The sequence below is a fragment of the Nicotiana tabacum genome, chromosome 20 (assembly GCF_000715075.1).
Source record: "Nicotiana tabacum cultivar K326 chromosome 20, ASM71507v2, whole genome shotgun sequence".
In the NCBI taxonomy this organism is placed as follows: Eukaryota; Viridiplantae; Streptophyta; class Magnoliopsida; order Solanales; family Solanaceae; genus Nicotiana; species Nicotiana tabacum.
Window position 1 is genome coordinate 149124808 of NC_134099.1, and position 19799 is coordinate 149144606.

General features: G+C 33.2%; 1 protein-coding gene and 2 long non-coding RNA genes across 14 annotated transcripts; 2 read left to right on the forward strand and 1 right to left on the reverse strand.

The window, feature by feature from the left end:
- Positions 1–222: 222 nt before the first annotated feature.
- Positions 223–2491, forward strand: LOC107809880 (uncharacterized). Of its 2 annotated transcripts, XR_001653509.2 has the most exons (3): positions 223–1230; positions 1803–1886; positions 2043–2491. It is a non-coding gene; the product is annotated as an uncharacterized LOC107809880 (long non-coding RNA). The 2 variants fall into 2 exon arrangements; XR_001653508.2 differs by having other exon boundaries at positions 1803–2491.
- An 8079-nt stretch (positions 2492–10570) lies between these two features.
- LOC107809879 (uncharacterized) lies at positions 10571–14859 on the reverse strand. Of its 9 annotated transcripts, none has more exons than XR_001653503.2 (8): positions 14564–14859; positions 13872–13942; positions 13484–13753; positions 12277–12382; positions 11818–11904; positions 11629–11723; positions 11456–11542; positions 10571–10764 (listed from the first exon to the last, which is right to left on the reverse strand). It is a non-coding gene; the product is annotated as an uncharacterized LOC107809879 (long non-coding RNA). The 9 variants fall into 9 exon arrangements; XR_001653505.2 differs by lacking the exon at positions 10571–10764 and having other exon boundaries at positions 11131–11542; positions 13484–13591; positions 13684–13753; XR_001653504.2 differs by lacking the exon at positions 10571–10764 and having other exon boundaries at positions 11131–11542; positions 13484–13594; positions 13684–13753.
- An 812-nt stretch (positions 14860–15671) lies between these two features.
- Positions 15672–19575, forward strand: LOC107764932 (uncharacterized). 3 transcript variants are annotated; one of them, XM_075241070.1, is made up of 3 exons: positions 15672–15790; positions 15923–16093; positions 18863–19575. In XM_075241070.1, exons 2-3 carry the CDS (start codon positions 15929–15931, stop codon positions 19418–19420), a joined length of 723 nt encoding a protein of 240 aa, XP_075097171.1. In that variant the 5' UTR covers positions 15672–15790; positions 15923–15928; the 3' UTR covers positions 19421–19575. The 3 variants fall into 3 exon arrangements, with proteins under 3 accessions (XP_075097171.1, XP_075097170.1, XP_075097169.1); XM_075241069.1 differs by having other exon boundaries at positions 15678–15818; XM_075241068.1 differs by having other exon boundaries at positions 15678–15780.
- Positions 19576–19799: the final 224 nt, after the last annotated feature.

The following is a 19799-nucleotide window of genomic DNA, read 5'->3' on the forward strand; positions in this document are numbered from 1 at the left end:
CTTTTGTGAATTTTATGTGTGGATCGGGTGGCACGCCACCATGGGTATGTTGTTTGGATGGGCACTACAACAAAAATGGCTTTTACCGGCAATTATTCAATGGCAATAACATTATTGCCGCTACTTTATTTCTCTAGACCAAATAATACCGGCAGATAAGCTATAGCCACAAAAAGGTACATTTTTGCCGGCAATTGTATGAAATAGCCGGTGAAGGTCAATAATTGAAACATTCCTTTTAGTCATATTTCAGTTCCCTCCAATTATTTCATTTTAAATGTTCCCTCCGTTTGATGAAAAATAAAATATATCTGCTCACATTGCCCTAATCATCTATTCCCTCTCTGTAAACCACAAATATGCAAAAAGAGCATCTTCCTATTTGGCCTCGTCTTCTCCATTCTACGACACAAATTCTCGAAGAGAATCAAGTTTACCGATGCTATTCTCTAATCACTTATCAATTTTAGATCTATTTTCTGCTTTGGAATTGCTTATTTATGGTTCATGATATCCTTTTTTTTTGGTGTGTTTATTGTTAATATTCATATGTTTATGTAGATTTAACTGTGACATATTGCATTTATATTGTTGGAATCTCTACTAAAATTTGAGAGAAAAATCGGGGACTGAAATTTGAGAGTAGTTACAATCCACGATTTTTTGATTGCTTTGAGAAATAGAGAAAGAAAAATAAATCTCGTATCCAACACTTTTGCTTCTCGTTGTTTCTCTTAGAGCCAAAAAGCTTCAAAGTTTTATATGTCATTTTAGTCGAGCATTTTCGCAGCTAACCTATTTGTGAAAATGCCAGTAAGACTACTTATCAAGAAATCAGTTAGAATCTTATTGTGGAAGCACATATTGCTACTGCTTTTGGCATGAAATGAGTAGTTATTTTCTTATAGCAATTTTGAACATTAAGTAGATGGGAATTGACATGTTATTCTTAAATAGTGCTTGCATGGCATAGGAGGTGCATAGCCGATAAAACTATCATGAAATTCTATTTTTTTCGTCTTAGTATATATTAGTTGTGCTATTATTTGAAGGGCACTTCAAATGGATTACACTTGATCTTAAATAAGATGACTTTTATCCTGCTGTTGTTGCCTTAATTCTGATGTCATTTTCTATGTGCAATTGAATAGGATGGCCCAGGAATTGGTGGATTGCTTGGTGCAAATTGATGGATTAAATACAAGCGTGATAAATTGATCAATTCATTATGTGCGTTTCTGTTTATAACTTTTATTTTCTCTCTCTTTTATTCTACAAATTTGTGATAAACTATTTTCATGTACAAGATCCTCAGGTATCCCTTTTATTCATAAACTAGAATGAACCAAGTCTCAGAAGATGGATGATGCTAGTCTAACGATTATTATTGCGTGAGCACCAGTTTTTGTGCAATTTGGTTTTGCAACTTGAACTATCTTGTAATATTTCAAAGCTTAGTGAAAGTATTGCAATAGATGAGCTTAATAAATATCATCTGCTTTGTCAAAAGAAAATTTAAAGATTTAATTAATGTTGTAAATTAGATTTATATTGCAAAACAACATTTCATTATATCTGAAGTGGCAACTCTTGAATGAGGCTTCCCTTTTTCCTCAGTTCTCACTTCAGATAGTGTGTATTCCCCACTCCCCTACCCTCCCCCCTAACTTAAAGGTTTGAAATCCTGTTAATCCATTTGTCTTGCTTCTGTTCTGAGCTCGAAAGATGGGATATATAGGCCCACAAGTTTTTCGCTGCTGGAAGTTCACATTGGTGCTTAACATTAATATCTCTTCCAATAGGTCACTGCCTGTTCCAGATGCAACTCAAGGAAGGGTCATAAGACACCCGAGGAAGCAAATATGAAGCTTATGAAAGAACCTAAGGTATTACTAATTCTTATCATAGTAGTTTCATAGCTCCAGAACTGTGGCAAAGCTTCTTAATTGGAAATAGTTTTATATATGTTATAGTTTTCCTTGTTTTTTTCCTGATTTATTTTACTTGTTTATCGTTATCCTTTTTTATTTTTCTTCTCTGAGGTGGTTTGGGGTTGTGAAGTATCATGTTTAACAAAAAGGGTCAGCAGAAATGGCAGTACTCCTGTTGAAGTATCATGTTTAGCAAAAAGGGTCAGCAGAAATACCAGTACTCTTGTTTTACCAGATAAAAGGCTGCCTAATTGTGATCTTGTAGGCCCCTAAAGAGTATGACATTCTTGTTATACCTTTGACCAGCTCGGCTATAAAATGTTAAGATCGAAAAAAGGGATACCGGAGGAGTGGCGGCAGTATTTATCAATGCCGTCAGCAGCCCCTTAGTAGCAATGTTAGGATGCAGCTTGTAAATTCTCTTCCTTGTGCAGAAATGATAGCAGTCGGAAATTCAATCTGAAATACCAAGACTCAGTTGTACCTCTTTGTACCTATAAATGTTTCTCTTCACCCCTACATGGTTGTATATATGATAAATGCTCAAAGGCTCTAGTAAACCATTGGAGTTTCTAGTAATTAGTAGTATGCATAGGTGATCTTACTCACTGTTATCCTTGCTTTACAATGGCAAAAACTTCTAAAATCGTACTGCAAAAAGAGTGTCTCTTCTTCACGGCCCGTCGGCGACGGAACCTCCCATTGAGGATTTTGTTCCGGGAGGTTGCCCTACTGTCGACGATTTTAGGTTTGAAAAAACCTCCTCAGTACCTGGTCGATGTGAACCGATTTCGAGGTATAGATGCACGATAACCGATGATCTCCTTGACAAAGTTAAAGAGGAGTGCCACTGGGTCGATAAACATGTTGTGGTACCTTCGCCTGATAAGTCGATCACTACCCATGTGAAGGGTTTCCTAAGTGTTTATCTTACCCTTTTACATTGGGTCCTTTAGACCCTATCATTGTCGCCTTCTGCAAGAGGTATGGCGTGACCCTCGGCCAGATCCATCCTTTTTCTGGAGGATAGTGATCCTCCTCCGATTCTTCGTGAGCAAAATCGAGGGATGTCCTTTCACCCTCGATCACTGTATGCGCCTTTACAGTCCCTGACATGGATATTGGCTGCTAGGTACAAAAGTATTGTTATCATATTAGAGGAAATTAGGCATAAGATTATGTCTAGACAGGTTGATATGATAAAGTTTGCCAAACCATGAATTTCAGATATATCACCTATGGCTAGGCTAACATTAGAAGAAAATAAGGATTTGGCTAGACAGTGCCAAGTTATATGGAATGGGCAGGATGGGTTTGAAATCAAAAAAGGAGATTTGAGATTTATAGTTGACACTAGGATGAAGATTTGTAGATGTAGTCTTTGGAGGTTGAGAGGCATCCCATGTGAACATGCTTTGTGTGTATACTATTACCTACAAGATGATCCAGATCAATATATGGAGCATTGGTACAGAAAGGAAGTATTTCTAAAGGCTTATGAACACTTCATTCAACCAATTCCTAACCTGAAGATGTGGCCTGAGAGTAATAATTCTACCTTTGAACTACCAGCCCCAAAGCCAATATCAGGCAGACACCAAAAAAATAAAAGGAAGGACATGAATGAACCTAAAAAGAAATGGGACAAGCTATCCGAAAAAGGATTCAAGATGACATGTACTTCACACTGTCATCAAGTAGGCCACAACAAAAAAGCATGTACATCAAGGGTATGATATGTTTTTATCTAACTTTATATTAATCATTTAAGCCGAAATTGACCGTATGTATGTATTCATTTAAGAGTGCACCTGGAGGGTCTTCAAGTAGACAAGAACCACAAGGAAGTCAATCAAGTCAACCAACTCAAAGGAGTTCAATCTGTGATGAAGCAACAACAACTGGTGCAAATAATAGAGGAAAGGCACCTATTGTAGCTATTAGACCTACAAAAGGTGCATTTCCATATGCACTTCCTCATACTGCTCCCATGGGAAGAGCTCCAAGACCAAGGGCAGCAAGATGATCTTCATCTGCTTGAAAAGGGGGAAGGAAAAGTGGACCTGCAACTGCAGAATCATCTGCTGCTTCTAGGGAAAAAAGGCCAAGAACTGTTGGCTTTGGATGCTACACTAACACATAGACTGAAAGGACAGTCCTTAATATAAGAATCTTGCATATTTCAATTCTAGTTATTTTAAATTTTTACTTGCTTAGGTTTCTGGTTTTGGACAATTGCAGCCTAGTACTTCTAGTGAAAGGGTTGTCAACCATGGGACTAGAGTAAGAAGCACCACTGATGTAAATCGGATGACGGAATTAGGCTTTTAGGACTTAGATGGAATGGGAGAGATGCTATTACTACTTCACAACTGCACCAAATGAGTGCAAGTAGAAGAAACAAAGTTAGACCACAAGCACCAGCTCAATCTTCAACTCAAGTGATTATGGATAAACTAGTCAAAAAAATTAGTGACCAGTCAAGATTATGTAATATGCAGCACTATGATTGTTGAAACTTGCTTTTTGTGTTGAATGTAGTTTGTTGCACTTAATTTTATCTTTTGGAACTGGATATGTAATATGCAACACTTCTTTGTGTCTAAACTTACTTTTGGTTCAATGTAATTTGCTGCACTTTTTTTTTATCATTTGGTATGAACTAAGTTCCATTCCATTCATAAGGCATTTGCAATGAACAATCTTTGATTTGCACTATTTTTGATGAAAAAACAGCTGATACATTTTTGAACAGAAACAACTAAACAAAAACAACTGATACGAGTACAGCAGCAGTAAACACTAAAGAATTACAATTTTTTAAAACAAAATAAAGATACATTGCATTAATAAGACAGTATAAAATTACACAAAATAAGATCCCAACCATCCCAAGTACATCAGCAATAAACAAAACAAGAGCAACAATCACATAAATTACACAAAATAGGATCCCAACACTAGGCACTAACTACATTAAATAGCCTAAATTACAAACGATTTTCCCAGAAATTCATAATAGACCAAAACCAAATAGAACAATTCTCGTCAACTAGAGTAAAAACCACAACAAAGCCAAATGATCAACGCCACTAGTAGAACAACAAATAGTACTATGTTCCTCCATTTTTTTGCTCGGTCTCTTTCTTGGCCTTCACTATCTTCAACAAGCCCCATATAAATCTATTCGCTTTCCAAGAAACTCATCCTCTAACCATCTAAAATAATTACATCCACCATTGTCCTTCAAAAAATAAAAAAGTAAACGGATATAAATCGATGGCAAATAAAATCGCATAAAAGAATTTTTGGCGGAATATACTTACTTTAATTTTGCATACAAAGTACCTTCTTCCTGGGTCAGCAACACTCCATGAAATTTTCAGTTCACACGGACGACCACATCCACAACAGTCAACCCTTTCGGTGTTTTGGGACATTATTCGAACATAAATTAAGAGAAGCTAGCATGAAAGATTATGTCAAAAATTCGACTAAGGAGGATGAAATTCTTTAAATTGATAAAAAAAAAAAAAGCTTCGGTTTTCACTACTTGATGAAGAATTTAGCTCAGTTGAAATGGTGAAAAATTAGGGCTTGGGAGAAGAGAACAATGGAGAAAGGGGTTAAAATAAGGAAAATAACGTGGGGTTTAGTTTATTACTGTTAGAATAGTCCATGTCAGCTTTTTTATAATGCACGCGCTTAACATCTGTGATTCCCGGGCAAGGTGGCCAGTGTGTTTTTTGTGTCTAAGGACACAGTAATAACCTTGTTATAGGTTTCAAATGGAACAGACTCAAGATTAAGTGTTATCATGGAACGTGAGGACAAATTTAATGGGCTGCCGATGTATTCTGTCAACATATTTTAGTCGGAAGAATTTTAGGTTTATGTATCTCTTGTTTTGGATATTTCATCATCCTTTATCGTTCTTTAATGGAATTTTTACCTCCTATAGCAAAGGTTAACAACTTATTTATTTTTAAAAAAATATATTCTATAGATACCTTTTAATATTTATAACAAAATATCTAATTTTGGTTACCTCCTACCCCTAAATCACTAAATAAGCTATTCAGTAATACTATTTTCTTTCTCTCACTACTTTGATACATGCCATTCTCTTCCCCTATTCCCTGAAAATACGATGTTCAATCTCAAAATTCCTCTCACCCACATCACCTACCATTAGTCACAAACGGTGATTTCAAGTTCACGATGGGTCATCACGGTGATAAAAGGAACGCTGAGAAATCCCACATTTCGTGTCTCTTGTCCTCGTTTTCAATTCACGAGAAGTCACGTTGCAAAATAAGATAAACTAAAGAGAAGAAAGCATAAACAGTATAGCCGATTTACTTGTCTTCTTTTGGCAAAACTTCATGGTCTACTGCTCAAAGCTTTTGTCACCGAGCTACTCTCAAAAGTTGTTGTCTATGTAGATCCGAATTTCTGCTCAGTGAGATTCAGGGGTTTTGCTTGACGATGGATTCGCCGAAAATTAGGGTATGTTCTTGAACAAAGACGACGGAGTTTGGGGCTGAGCAACTTGATTTTCTGTTAATGTATTTCAATATATTTTCAATGTATCACTCTGTATTTTCATGTATTTCATTGTATTCATTATATTTTTTTCATTGTAATTCAATGTATCTCGCTGAATTTCGTGTATTTCATTGTATTCACTGTTTTTTTTAATTCTATTTCAATGTATCCCATTGTATTCTATGTAATTCATTGTATTTACTGTCTCGTTACATGCCATGAATGTATCCATATGTTTTTTTTTAATTAATATAATTTATGTATTCAGATGTATTATATAATTTCTCTGAAGATTGCTATGTGTTTGGGGTATTTTTTGGTTGAGAATCTTTTTTATAACTGGAAATACAAATTTTGTGTATTATAATTGAGTTTGTTGAGTTATATTAGGAGTCTATTATGTTAATTGAATTACTTTCCATTTAAAAACAGTGTAATCCCATGTTTCACGTTGTGAATACAGTCAAATACAATAATATGTCCAACTGTAATCCCATGTTTAACGTCATGAATACAGTCTAATACACTCGAATACAACAACTGATTAGCTGAACTTCCCTGATTCACGCCTATTTTTGCTACTGTATTCATGAATACAGTAGCGTAAATACATCTAATACATCTTATAACAACAGAAAACGTATCTACAATCCATAATATAGTAAATGGTATCTATAAATAGCTAATTACCACTAAAAGATAGTGCTTTATGAAAATTTCTCTTTCTTTGATTCTATAAGGAGATCTATTTTAGAAAAAACAAGAAAGAAAATGATAAAGACATAACTACTATTCCATTTAAAAAGTAACTAGGGTTGTTCACGGTTTGACAGAAAATCGATCCAAACCGAAAAACGAACCAAACCGATTAAGTAAACCGATATTTTTCTTGATTTGGATTGGTTTTGGTTTTAAATTTTAAAAACCGATAATATTTGGTTTGGTTTTGGTTTTATTATAAAAAACCGAAAAAACCGAACCGTACCGATTAATTATATAAAAATATGAATAATTATTGATATATGACATAATATCTTTTCGTAAATAATTTTAAATACTTTATGCATTTTAATTATTATTTTAAATTTTGATTTATCCTACTTATATCTTAAAAGATTGCCTAAGCCCAAAAGAATAGGAATCGACCAATTTTCTTTTCCTTAAGAGAATCTAATTCTCTAACCTACACACATACTTTTTCTTAATAAAAGAGTTAGGAAAAAAAAATCTACGACAAGAGTAAAGAAAACAAACTCAAATTGCAAGACTATAGTAGCTAAAGCTTGAGAAAGTAAACTTTTAGTTTGTTTTTTGTTCATTTTTTTCGTATAAACAGGTAAATAAACTTTCAGTTCCGAAATAAATATATAAAAAAGCATAAATTTAGCAAATTATTTTCAGATTGTTGTCTAGTGTTGTTTTACTATTATCGACTTATCATTAGCTTATTAAGAACCGAAAAACCGAACCAAACCAACAACAACCAAACCGATGGTTTGTATGTAATTTGGTTTGGTTTTGGTTTTAAAATTTTAAAAACCGATTAAATTGGTTTAGTTTTGGTTTTAATCAAAAACCGGCCAAACCGAACCATGAACACCCCTACCCGTAAGTATTTCTAGACAATTTTAAAGAAAATTCTATATAAAATCTTAAAAGTATATATAAAAATTATATATTTATATGTCTGTTCAATTTTCTTTTATAACTTTTCAACAAGATTATTAGAAAAAATTTGTAGTTCTAACCATGCATTTCACATATATCGTTGTAACGCTTGATACCCTATGTATTTGTCTTAAGCAGTCTTATAGTATACTATCAAAGCACTTTGTTGGAACAGAACTTGCCTGTATCTTAAATGAACTTTTTACGAAATTTAAAAGGCAAATAATACACTTAAAGAAAGTTCATAAATTTAAAAGGCAAATTACATCAAAATATAAAAGTGAAAGAAGAAGAAAATGACAAATTTGGTTTCATGTGTACTGTTTCTAAAGCCCATGATAAATCGATTTTCTTCATTTATAGCTGCGAGAATTTCTTTATTGTCCCTAGACCCTCATTCATAATTTTTAATTTTCTTTTCTTCTCAAGTTGAATTGCAACTTCTTTCATTTTTTTGCTGGTTAGTATCCAGCTGTGTAAGTTGGTTTCCAAATAGCAGTAGACAATGACGATTCAAATTCCAATTTTAATTCTAAATCCGGTTAATGACTAGTCAAATTCAATTTTTAATTTTGAATCTGGTCTATATCTTAAATAGCAATGACTAACCAGATTCGATTTTAATTCTAAAATCTGAACTATATTGTATCATTCATTGTAATTTTTTAAATTTACTGCCAAAGAATTAAGTTTGGTTAATTAACTTTTTGATTTGTAAGGTAATAATATAACTTTTAGAGGACATAAAGGTCTATTCATTTTATATGGACTTTTTAGTCTTTTAACTTTCACTTTAAGACTTCACATTTATAACATAGTACGATATGATGATGATATATATAAATTAAGAGTCTTAAATTATGAGGTGCCGTTCAGATATTGAGAGTCGAGCTTGTTAACTTTGATCATAAATTCAGACATAAAATCTTTAACTTTCTTAAAATAGATTATATATTTGGGAACTATGTAAAAGATACATTAAATTACAATAATTATCAATTCAAAATATTTAAAAGATATATAAAAATATTAGGAATAAAGAAAAATTTGTTTCACTCTCAAAATCCGAATTGTGATACATAAATCAGGAAGGAGGGAGTAACAAACAACAGAGGAAAGTCTTTATGATGCTCTCAATATCTGTTGACTTTCATTCGTGAGATGTAATGGCTACAGCAAGAGAAGGACGAAGATTAGCTGATCTAAAAAACCAAAACTGATTGTTTACCACTAAAGGATGTGGTGCAGTGGATGAGGTCTCGAGTTCGAGCCCTGGGTATGGAAAAATCTTTAGTAGGGAGCGTTTCCCCCCGAATGGGGCCCTACACGACGCTAATCCGAATATAGTCGAGCTCCAATACGAGTATCGAACACCGAACGAGAAACCAACAAAAAAAACTGATTGTTCTGTTATTAATAAGAACACCAAAGTTGTGCTTCCATCTTAACCAACCAAAAGTCTCAGCTTTGAACTCAGAAAATAAAGTCGTTTTCGGTAGGAAACACTTTATTTACAATATGAATTTTTATTAGTTAGGCCTAAACAGACACTGGACATCGGGGAAAACAAAAAAATCCTATTAAGGATCTCATCATAACAATTCCTAACTTTAAATCCTTTATTTGCTTAGATGAGTTCAATAATCTATTTGGCCAAGCTTCTTCAAACTCAAAACTGCCAAAAGTATTCTTTTCAATAAAAAAATATTTTTTATTTTATTTTTAAAGTTAAAATATTTGGCAAAGTTTTTAGAAGAAAAAAATACTTTTGAGTAGAAGCATAAATAGTTTTGGAGAAGCATAAAAAAATAGTTTCTCTCCAAAAGTATTTTTTTTAAAAGCAATTTTGAGAAGAATACACTTAGAAGCACATTTTAAAAGTTTTGTCATACACTAATTGTTACTCAGAAGTGATTTTTAAATTAATTAATCAAATACAAACTATTTCTTACTAATAATACTTTTGCAAAAAATCATTTTTAAGAAACAATACTTATTAAAATAAATTGATTTTAAAAACTTGGCCAAAATGTGACTCTCATTCCTTCACCTAAATAAAATCCTAAATTGAACTTCAATTTCCGTGAATCATAACATGTGAATCTAATGACTTTCACTTTCACGTTTCTCTTTTGGCAGGTTATTGCCTTTTGTGTCCTTATGAATGACTTTCACTTTCACAAGGCACAACTTTTTCTCGTGATAATATATGGGGCCGCCTCATTATAAAAGTTTGTCTACTGTCGGTTGTATCACTTTGTGAACGTGACACTTTGGAGTTTGTTAATTGTTAGTTTCAACTGAAAAATTAAATAAATACTTGCTCCAATTATATCATTTGACTTTAAAGATTCTTGCTCTTCTGTCAAAATAAAATTAGTATACGTACGCGGATCGAGTCAAATAAAAAAAGAGCAAAGATATAATAGAAACATACATATATATATATATATTGCAGATTAAAAATTTAGGGATCAAATTCAAATGAATTAATAAAAAACAAATAGATGAATTTTATTGGGGCTAATATTGGGGCCTAAGTATGATCAAGACCAAATGACAGTACTATTCTAGGATAGCTGTGAAGATAGCTTAGACGTATGGTGCTCTCCAAGACCTATAAACAATTAAAAAAAAATTAAACATCAAGTTTTGAGTACAATTTATAAGGAAAGAAGTCACATTGAATAATAGTTCATTATTCACCTTCTTTGTGTTCACTGATGAAATGAAGCAACTTGACAAATAGATGAAGTATTTATCTTTCTTAATTCAGCTGTCGAAGTTAGCTGAATTTTTTTACTGATGTGCTACTGTATATGTAGCTTCATCACTTTGTGGTATGAATGACAGAGTATCAATGAAGAGCAGTATAGAAAAATAAAATGGTCCGAGCAGCAGAGAAAGATCAGATGGTCCTTTTAATATCCCTCGCCAATGTTGTTCTGTAAGACCATAATTGTATCTATATTGATTCCAACACTGAATTATAAGGTGCAGGCCTTTCACATTGATGGAAAAATTATTGTTTCTATTACAAAAAATGTGAATTCTACCATATGATATATAATTTGCAAGAAGATATTCTCTGTAATGACGACTCCATGAATCTATTTTTTTGAGTTGGAGATCAGCATGCATTTGCCATCAGGAAACTCTTCTAACTTATATGTTATAATCTTAGGAGTTTTCATAATTGGTGAGTGCTCAACTCTCCATATTGGTATTGTATGATCTGGACTCTGAACAATACCTGCTCGTATTTTTTATATTCCATTTTGTAGGTGATACCTTGCAAGTTTACTCACCAGCGAATTGTACATTTGGATAGCTGAGCTTTTGCAATATACTGGAATAATGCTAAAAAAGTACTTGGCTTAAAAGGATTAGTCCACCTGAAAAAGCAGAATTTTTTTTCTAAAGTTATGATTAATAAAGCATATTTAAATATATGTGCAATTCATAATAATTAAGACATCACCTTCTATTGTGCTACACTTTGTTTTAGTGAAACGCCTGTGCGGGAATGTTACTAATAGAACTTGCCTCTTCCTTGGCAGCCTCGACCAAAGAATCCTGCAAGTTGTTGATAGGATTCAGTTTGAAGATCAGTAAAGAATATTGTATCGTTACCCTACGAATGCATCATTGAGTGTGCAATCAAGAATACCTGTGCAGCAATAAGACGTACAACAGTTTTCTTGCTTGATTCTTAGAATTCACCAGCAATCACAAGTTCATCCAATATATAGTATGCCTGCCCAATCATTCATGTGGTTTAGAAATATTTAAACTATACCTTGTAAAGTTGTTTAATATGAAAAAGTGCATTATAGATGGAAAGATAGAGAGCCAAGCAGTTGCTATTATTTACACCCTATTCTCAAGTTCAATCAACACATAATTTATCGCTAGCATGATAGGAGAGAAGATAAAAAATCCACCCCAACCACATACAAAGTTGCATAAATGATGGAAACACCCATTACAGACATTCCAACGACTACCAATGCTGAAAATCCACCAGCACGGACAACTATCTACATCAGAAAGATCTCAAGTCAATTTATACAACAAAGGACCTTAGTATTGCTGATGTTGACATTATTTTGAGAAGTGAAAAAAGAACCTGCAAAGCCTCTCGAGCAGATCGTTTTGTTACACTTGATATTCAAACATTAGCACGTATTGATACCCATATGACAACGTAACCAGCAACACCAGAAAATTGAGCCCTGAAAAGAGGAGTAGAGACAATGATATAAGGTATACTGTCTATATTTCTATTTGTTGCAAGAAAATCAAGAAGAAGAAAATCCTTAGATTTGTTCATACTACATCTAATACAGGGGAATTACTTAGGTATGAATTATCGTATATTAATTTTATAGACTATACTTTATCTATGAATACCTTCTTGAAAATAAACACCACTAAGAATTTATGTTTTCCACTTCCAATTAAATATCTCATCATAAACTGATAATAAGAAAAGGTGATGAATATTACATATTAGAGTATTTTTTATACTTAGCAGAGGGGTGTCTGATAATTATGTGTCATTTAAAAGTTAAAAAACTAAATACATTAAGAGCCGACTAAAAACTTTATAATATAATATTTCAGTGAGAATAATTTGAGTTAACATAAAAATTAACAATTGCAAATCATTGGCTCAAATATACTTTAAATTGCTATATAAAAGCTCAAACTTATCCAAACATTTGGCGATGACTGCTCTTTTGTTAAGTTTTTATCTATCTTCATGAAGAGTAAAAAAGAATTCATATATCACAGTCGTACATATGGCAAAAAATGGCATCGTCACTCCCTTTCTAGTTGCACACCATATTAACGTGAAGTGTAATCTTGATATACTTGAGTAATTGAACATAAGCCACCTTTATTCGATGAAATCAGCCACATCAGAGGCAGTACTCCAAATCGTTAAAATACGCCAATTTAAATAATTAAGGATCTAACAAAATCAAGAAATTCAGCTTTATTCTAAAACTTAAGTTTTAATATAAGGTATTGTAATTAGGATTGTATTGAAAAATAAATAGATCCCAAGTATCTTATCTTATTTCTTCTTAATAAAGGATCCAGAGGATGGAATAACTTACAAAAAAAAGAAGAGATAATGCTACAGCAAGCAAAACTAACCGTCCACCTAAATGCTTAAGGAATCTAACAAAATCAAGTCATTCAACTTTAATCTAAAACTTAAGCTTTGATTTATGACACTATAATTGGGATTGGTTTAGTTCTCAAAAGATAGAAAACAGATCATGAAAAATAAAATACAACTGGAAAAAATGAGAAGATTTAATTACCGAATAATTTACTGTTGTCAAATTTTTGTGAATTTGACAGCTGCTCATAGGTCTAACTTTAAAGATACACATGTTGAAATATGGATCCTTTATTTCCTCAACATTGATCTTCTGCGTGAATATCAACTTAAACTTGTGGTCTTTGGTCTTAAGCTTCATATTATTTGGACAAACCACAAAATTCTTCATAACATACAAACCTATTTTCTTAATTTGTTCGTTGAACCTTTGGATAAGAGATATGCCAACACTTGCGTAAATGCGGTCTTCCTGCAAAAATACTCAATTAGTTAAATGACTATTTAACTGATGCATATGCAAACAATGAAAAACATAAGTATAAAATTTAAAAGCATAATCTTTTCATCAATAACCTCAGGATACGAACCTTCAATTTTCAGTTCATTGACTTGCTGTTAATTTCGCTAATGAAATTACTTTCAGCCGCCATTAACTCCTCTGTTAATTGAGTAGAAGTGTGAATCAAAATAAAGACACTTATGCAGAGTAAGGTGATTTACATTACTGCAATATGAATCAAAATATAAAATATATCTTAAACAAAGTATCGAGAATAAAAAAGAGTCAGCAGTGTCAACACACTCATATGCATTGTTCTATAGTTTCTGTAGATAATCCTTTTAAAACTTTTATCATATAATCATTCCAACTGAAGAAAAATCATAATTGATTATATTTCCTGTATGTTGGTATATTTTCAAGAATTTACAGAGTTTCAACCAAGACCTTAAAATATGTTTCGACAAAGTACAACAAAGCCTCTTGTAACTCAAATTAACGCAAAATACAATTTAGAACATAAAATAAAGAAGCGGAAAGAATGAAAAGTGGAAAATTATGAAAGCGGATTGGGGTAGTTAGTCAAAGAATTACTTGTTTCCCCAGTACTGTAACATCCCACAATAGATAGACCCAAATCTGCTACTAATTAGGAATTGTGTTTAAATGAAAAATTATAGAAGCTATTGAGTTATGGCTGTGTGGACGACAAAGCAAACATACCTTCATAAACGCATATCAAACAAAACAATATCAATTAGTAGGAGAGCAATACTATACCTATAATGTATCAAATCATCTATGACAACATGGTGCAGTGAACTTATAATGGAAAAGACTTAATAGCTTCTATCCAGAATTCTTGCTTGATGTGCATAAGGGAGAAAGAGTTACTTATTGTAAAAGTAGAAAAATGATTTCAAAAGGCTGTGAAATCATGTTACTCACAATTCCCGCCGAAGAGTTGGTGGGATAGGAGTTAGAAATCGTGGTTTGAGATCATGGGAATGAAGCATCATCGTGGGAACCGAATATGTAAGAATATTTACTTTTTAGGTCAAAGCGCAAGGAGGGGAGGAGTTATATTAGGGGAGGAGTTATATTAGGGGTGGGTTTCATAATATAATTTTAATTTCAGAATGTCTTTTATTTTTTTGAAATTCAAATTCAAAAAATTCAAAAAATAAACTAAATTGACCTAATTTAACTAATATACTGTCTTAAAATTGGCACATGGCATCCTCTTCATCCGACACTTGGCAAATTCTCATGGCTGACTTCTTTGCTTTTAATAATAGATAGATATTTAGTCGCAATTTACAATCTTTTATAATAATTGTTCTCACTAAAGATTGTACAGGTGTAAAGTTCTCTATCCGTTCATTTTTAGTTATCCACTTTTGACTTTGCTCTCTCTTAAAAAAATAAAATACATATTTTACAATTTTACCCATAATGATACTATTTTGCATTTCTTTTTAAGTAAAAATAAATAAAGTATATATTTTACCATTTTACAGTTTATAATGATAAACTTTTACATGTCTTGAAAAATAATTTGAAGAATGGATAATTAATGATAAGAGTATAATAAAAAAGAATTCAAAAATTTACTCTGTTTAAGTTACTGAATTTTAAATTAATAAATTCGATGAATTTTTTTTTGATAAATACTCCCTCCGTTCACTTTTACTTGACATGTATATTAAAAATAATTTTTATTTTTACTTATCACTTTACGCATATTAAAAGAAGATAAATTTTTTTCTCTATTATATCCATCATATTTATTACTCATTTTAAATTATTTTTTTAAATTCAATAAAATATGCATCAATTAGGTATTATGGTAAATTATATACTTTATTTATTATTTGTTAAGAGACGGGTAAAGACAAAACGGGTAGAGTAAAAGTGAACGGAGGGAGTACATGGTTTGAACTAAGGCTATGCGTTCCGGAATTCTAGCTTCGAGCTCCGCCCCGGTTTCCGGACAAGTAGGAAGTAGTACGCAACTAGAGATTTAAATTCCTAAGTACAGCTCTTTGATTTTTGTGATATATATATATATATATATATATATATATATATATATATATATATATATATCTTAAGATGCACACTAATTAGTGATTACAGGGGAAGATGATGGAGGAACATCAACTTGATTACGCACTTGTGCCTCTAGGTCTGGCCATTTTTCTAGCATATCATGCCTGGCTTATGTTCACTATAATTCGGTATCCAAGAAGAACAGTTATCGGAATCAATTCTGAGTCTCGCCATAACTGGGTCCTCTCCGTTATGACTGTTAGTCTCCTTTCTCTCTCCCCTTTTGTTTTCTTTTTTATGTGCGAAATATTGATGAAATTATGGTTTCAAATTTTGAGGTTATTTTTGCTTTGTAATAATTACTCTTTTAAGTACAGTTTAGCTATTATGATTTGAGCTGCTTAACATTCAAATTGTAGAAAGGAATGTTGTAATTAGCTAGTTTAGGTAACCGAATGAAAGAAAAATAACATTACCAACCCAGCTAATATAGGGTTAGCCCGGTGCACACGGCCATACTCCAAGAGCTGTGATGTAGACAGCTTACCCTAATGCAAGCATTAGTGGCTGCTTCCATGGTTCGAACCCTTGTTCGGCTTTTAATTCATGCGCCCCTGGCCCTCGGAATTTTGCGTTGTAAAAGAAAAATTATAATCCAAGCTAGCCATCTGGACTGATCGATCGTCTCGACGATTGGTAACCGGTTGATATGGAAATGCGAAAAATGGGGAAAGTGCAAGTTAGAAAGTGAGTAAGTCCATGATATCCAAGTTTTGGGTTTTCGAAGTGAAAGATTGAGCAGCTGTGGAATATAAAGCTGCAAAGGGTAGTTCTTAGAAAGTGGAAAAGAAAGTGCTCGAGTGATTCTCATCTTCGGGAGCTAGTATTAACAAATGCCTATCTTTTCAATATGTTTTTAATGCCTAGTTTGGTGATTTTTGCAGTGTGTTATTGAGCAAGAGAACTTAAGGTAATCTGATGTCAATTCTTCTCGGGTTGGATCCCTTTCCCCTATTTTGCTATTTACTTCCTCCAAGTAAGAACAAAGTGTATAATCACAACAACAACAACAACAAGAAGAAGCCCCCAGTAATTTCCCACAAGTGGGGTCTGGAGAGGGTAAGATGTAAGCAACCTTACCCGTAAGATGTAAGCAACCTTGCCCCTACCTTGGAAAGGGCAGAGAGGCAAAGTGTATAATCACATATAATGTAATATCTACCCTGGTTTTATGTACCAAACTCCAAAGCAAAATCCAGTATGTACTTCACTGAATAGAAAGTGCTTGCCATTGCAAGTTTTATCTTTACCAGTTCCTGAAGATCCCGTCTAGTCTTGTTCTTTGCTCTGCAAGACTTGTTTTGATTAACCGTGAGTTTTCTACTAGAATTAGAACTGCGGGCCTTCTGTAATAACATTTAGTTTCCTTCAAGAGTTCCTTTTCTTCTCAAAGATCTATCCTAATAAGTCTCATGCAATTGCTCTTGTTTCCATAATATTTCATGTATTCTATTTTATTTTTAGTTAGTATTTAATGTACTTGTACTTATACTTTCTATGATGCTGATTAAGAATCTTCCATCACCATTGAGATAAATATAGTTTAAAAAAAGGAACATCTGCTCATTCTTATTTTCAATAAATGAACTTTCTGTGATAGAATTATTTTTGGCTCCTGTGAGAAACCTTTTTCTGTATAAGAAAGTTTTTTTGAGTATGTGTAGTGCCTTCGATCGCAGTAGCATAGATTCCCAAATCCCAAGGCCCTGCTGCCTCATTTCAGTTGGAAATATTGCTTTGTAATTGCAATATACTAGAAGACTATCTATCTGTTCCTATTCGACCGGTCCCTGGCCTTATGACAAGCAAAAGTTGAGTCCGGTACTGTATACATTGTTTTCCTAGCAATGGCTACTTTGTTGGGTTGTGCTGAAGGTCAAATCTCCATACACCTTTATATAAAATGGTTTAAAGCTTGCTAACCCTATAAGAAGTCAAGGAATTTTTGTTGTTCTGTTGATACTAAGCGGATCTAAATTTCTGGGAGACCAATATGGTTGTAATTCAAAGGAATCGTTTTAAGACATAAAGTGAAAGGCAGGTTACATATAATAGTTATGAGACAAACAATGTTATATAGGAGTTAACCCAAAATATCCACAAGATGAGTATCCTAGAAGTACGAATGTTAAGATGGATGTGCCGTGCGCGGGCGTACAAGATCAGATAAGAGTAAAATTGATCACATCTGACATAGGGTGAGTTTAGAAGCTACTAAATTGTATAGTAGGAATGAGAAGGGTTTGAATACAACAGAACATGTATCGAGGTTACGTATGCCAACTGCAACTTTGGGATTTGTAGGATTGAGTGATTGTATCACTAATGATGATCTACTTGCAGAAATTTAATTATTTGGACTGAGCAATAATAGTGAGTAAGGTCATCTGTTATCGCGAAGGTCTGCTTAATAATCAGTACGACCTTGAGACATGATATGTTTGTTTCTTTGATTGGCGTTCTGTAGCTATGTGATTGCAGGAACTTATCAAACTAACATGGTTGTGGAATAAATTTGTATACATCATATAACTTTTAAAGATAATTGATTATGAGAATGAGTAATCTGATTCACGTGGAATGCTATCTGGAAGCAAGTCTTGGCGAGTTGGTTTTATGTAACTTTTTTTTCAATATATTAGGCAGTCAGCCAGATACTACTAGTTGGAACATTGCATGGTTTACACTCTGCCAAAAGGAAGAAGGGGGAGGAAGAGAGTCTAAAATGTGAAACGAAAAAAATAAACCAGCATCAGATTTGCAGAACTTATCCGACATGGATGTATTATGTCGATTATCTAAACTATTTATCATGTCCTAGTTTTGCATTTCTATTTTTTTTCCTGCTGATGTGCTATAGATTAATAACCATATTATTATGCTATGTTCTAGTAGAAGAACAATCAGTATTAATTGACCATCAGTTTGGTATGGATTGTCAATTGACTTTGAGGGAACTGTATCCAGGATCCAATAAAGAACGGAGTTCTGGCAGTTCAAACTATACGCAACAACATTATGGCATCTACCCTTTTGGCGACGACTGCAATTACTCTCAGCTCAATCATTAGCGTATTTGTGAGCAACAAATCAAGCTTTACATACTCGGAGCTACTGTTTGGGAATAAAACTCCTATGATGTCTTCTATAAAGTTTTTTACCATCTTGCTTTGCTTTCTTGTTGCATTTCTCTGCAATGTTCAATCCATCAGGTACTATGCCCATGTTAGCTTCTTAGCTACTTTGCCTACATTCAAAGACAGATCTGAATCTATAGAGTATGTCGCGATGAATTTGAACCGAGGGAGCATGTTTTGGTCACTGGGACTACGGGCATTTTATTTGTCATTTCCTCTCTTCCTTTGGATATTTGGACCGATACCAATGTTTGTAGGTTGCTGTGTAATGTCAATCGTTCTATACTTCTTGGATACGACGACAAGTTTTACCAGGGATCTCCACTGTCAATCTATAAGAGAGGAAAGGAAGGCAACTGATTTGGAATATGTAAGTCATCAACTCTAGAAGTTGTTAATGAAATAACAATTTCAAGGAGGGTATATTCAGTGTCTAACCTATAAGATATTGAGTGTCTTATTTGGAAGATAGTAGCTGGTTTTGTAACTAAGTTTCACCTATTTATGTAAAATTTATATTCAAGTGGTTCCACTTTCATATTATATATTGCTTTCCTTGTACTTGAAGTAGGAATGCTGCCCCCAAAGCATGTACATGAGGAACAAATTGTTGCTTGGTTGTTTCTTCTTTTTTTGGTTTTTTTAGGTCAGTCACACAAAAGCACTTGATATAGAACTATTATTGACTATCACTAATTTTAAAAGTTGAGCAATTTTTTTCATGATGTTGAACGATTTTTTGGTTTCCCGCCCGATGTCCGGGACCC

Bases quoted from the DNA above. Each gene is read 5' to 3' on its own strand.
- LOC107764932 (XM_075241068.1), top strand. From the start codon at position 15,733: ATGCGTTCCGGAATTCTAGCTTCGAGCTCCGCCCCGGTTTCCGGACAA. The intron at 15,781-15,922 runs GTAGGAAGTAGT...TAGTGATTACAG, and splicing joins CCGCCCCGGTTTCCGGACAA to GGGAAGATGATGGAGGAACA. The intron at 16,094-18,862 runs GTTAGTCTCCTT...AACTGTATCCAG, and splicing joins GGGTCCTCTCCGTTATGACT to GATCCAATAAAGAACGGAGT.